At 49.1% G+C, this 948-nt stretch overlaps 1 protein-coding gene across 1 annotated transcript in view; it reads left to right on the top strand.

Moving 5' to 3' along the window:
* LOC106511929 (gastrula zinc finger protein XlCGF8.2DB) overlaps window positions 1–947 on the top strand; it is a gene marked incomplete at its 3' end in the record, with an annotated part of 2,265 nt that extends 1,318 nt beyond the window's left edge. Inside the window, 1 exon segment of the mRNA XM_014000647.1 lies at window positions 1–947. Coding sequence (XP_013856101.1) covers window positions 1–947 — 947 coding nt within the window.
* Between the last annotated feature and the right edge of the window lies 1 nt (window position 948).

Raw genomic sequence — 948 nt, 5'->3', positions numbered from 1 at the left:
ACAACTCTGAAGAGAAGCCCTACGCCTGTGACCAGTGTGGGAAGGCCTTCAAACAAAAGGGAAATCTGAAGAGTCATCTACTCACTCACACTGATGAGAAGCCCTACACCTGTGACCAGTGTGGGAAGGCCTTCAAGCACAAGGAATATGTGAAGAGTCATCTACTCACTCACACTGGTGAGAAGCCCTACACCTGTGACCAGTGTGGGAAGGCCTTCAAACACAAGACACATCTGAAGAGTCATCTACTCACTCACACTGGTGAGAAGCCCTACACCTGTGACCAGTGTGGGAATGGATTCAAACAAAAGGCACATCTGAATTATCATCTACTCACTCACACTGGTGAGAAGCCCTACACCTGTGACCAGTGTGGGAAGGCCTTCAAACACAAGGTAAATCTGAAGAGTCATCTACGCACTCACACTGGTGAGAAGCCCTACGCCTGTGACCAGTGTGGGAAGGCCTTCAAACACAAGGAATGTGTGAAGAGTCATCTACTCACTCACACTGGTGAGAAGCCCTACGCCTGTGACCAGTGTGGGAAGGCCTTCATACAAAAGGGAAATCTGAAGAGTCATCTACGCACTCACACTGGTGAGAAGCCCTACACTTGTGACCAGTGTGGGAAGGCCTTCATACAAAAGGCATGTCTGAATTATCATCTACGCACTCACACTGGTGAGAAGCCCTACACCTGTGACCAGTGTGGGAAGGCCTTCATACAAAAGGGAAATCTGAAGAGTCATCTACGCACTCACACTGGTGAGAAGCCCTACACTTGTGACCAGTGTGGGAAGGCCTTCAAACAAAAGGGAAGTCTGAAGAGTCATCTACTCACTCAAACTGATGAGAAGCCCTACGCCTGTGACCAGTGTGGGAATGAATTCAAACGAAAGGCACATCTGAAGAGTCATCTACGCACTCACACTGGTGAGAAGCCCTACA

The sequence above is a fragment of the Austrofundulus limnaeus genome, unplaced genomic scaffold, assembly GCF_001266775.1.
Source record: "Austrofundulus limnaeus strain Quisiro unplaced genomic scaffold, Austrofundulus_limnaeus-1.0 Scaffold3604, whole genome shotgun sequence".
NCBI classification, from domain to species: Eukaryota; Metazoa; Chordata; class Actinopteri; order Cyprinodontiformes; family Rivulidae; genus Austrofundulus; species Austrofundulus limnaeus.
Note: the sequence above shows the minus strand (reverse complement) of the source record. Positions and strands in the feature narration are given on the sequence as shown.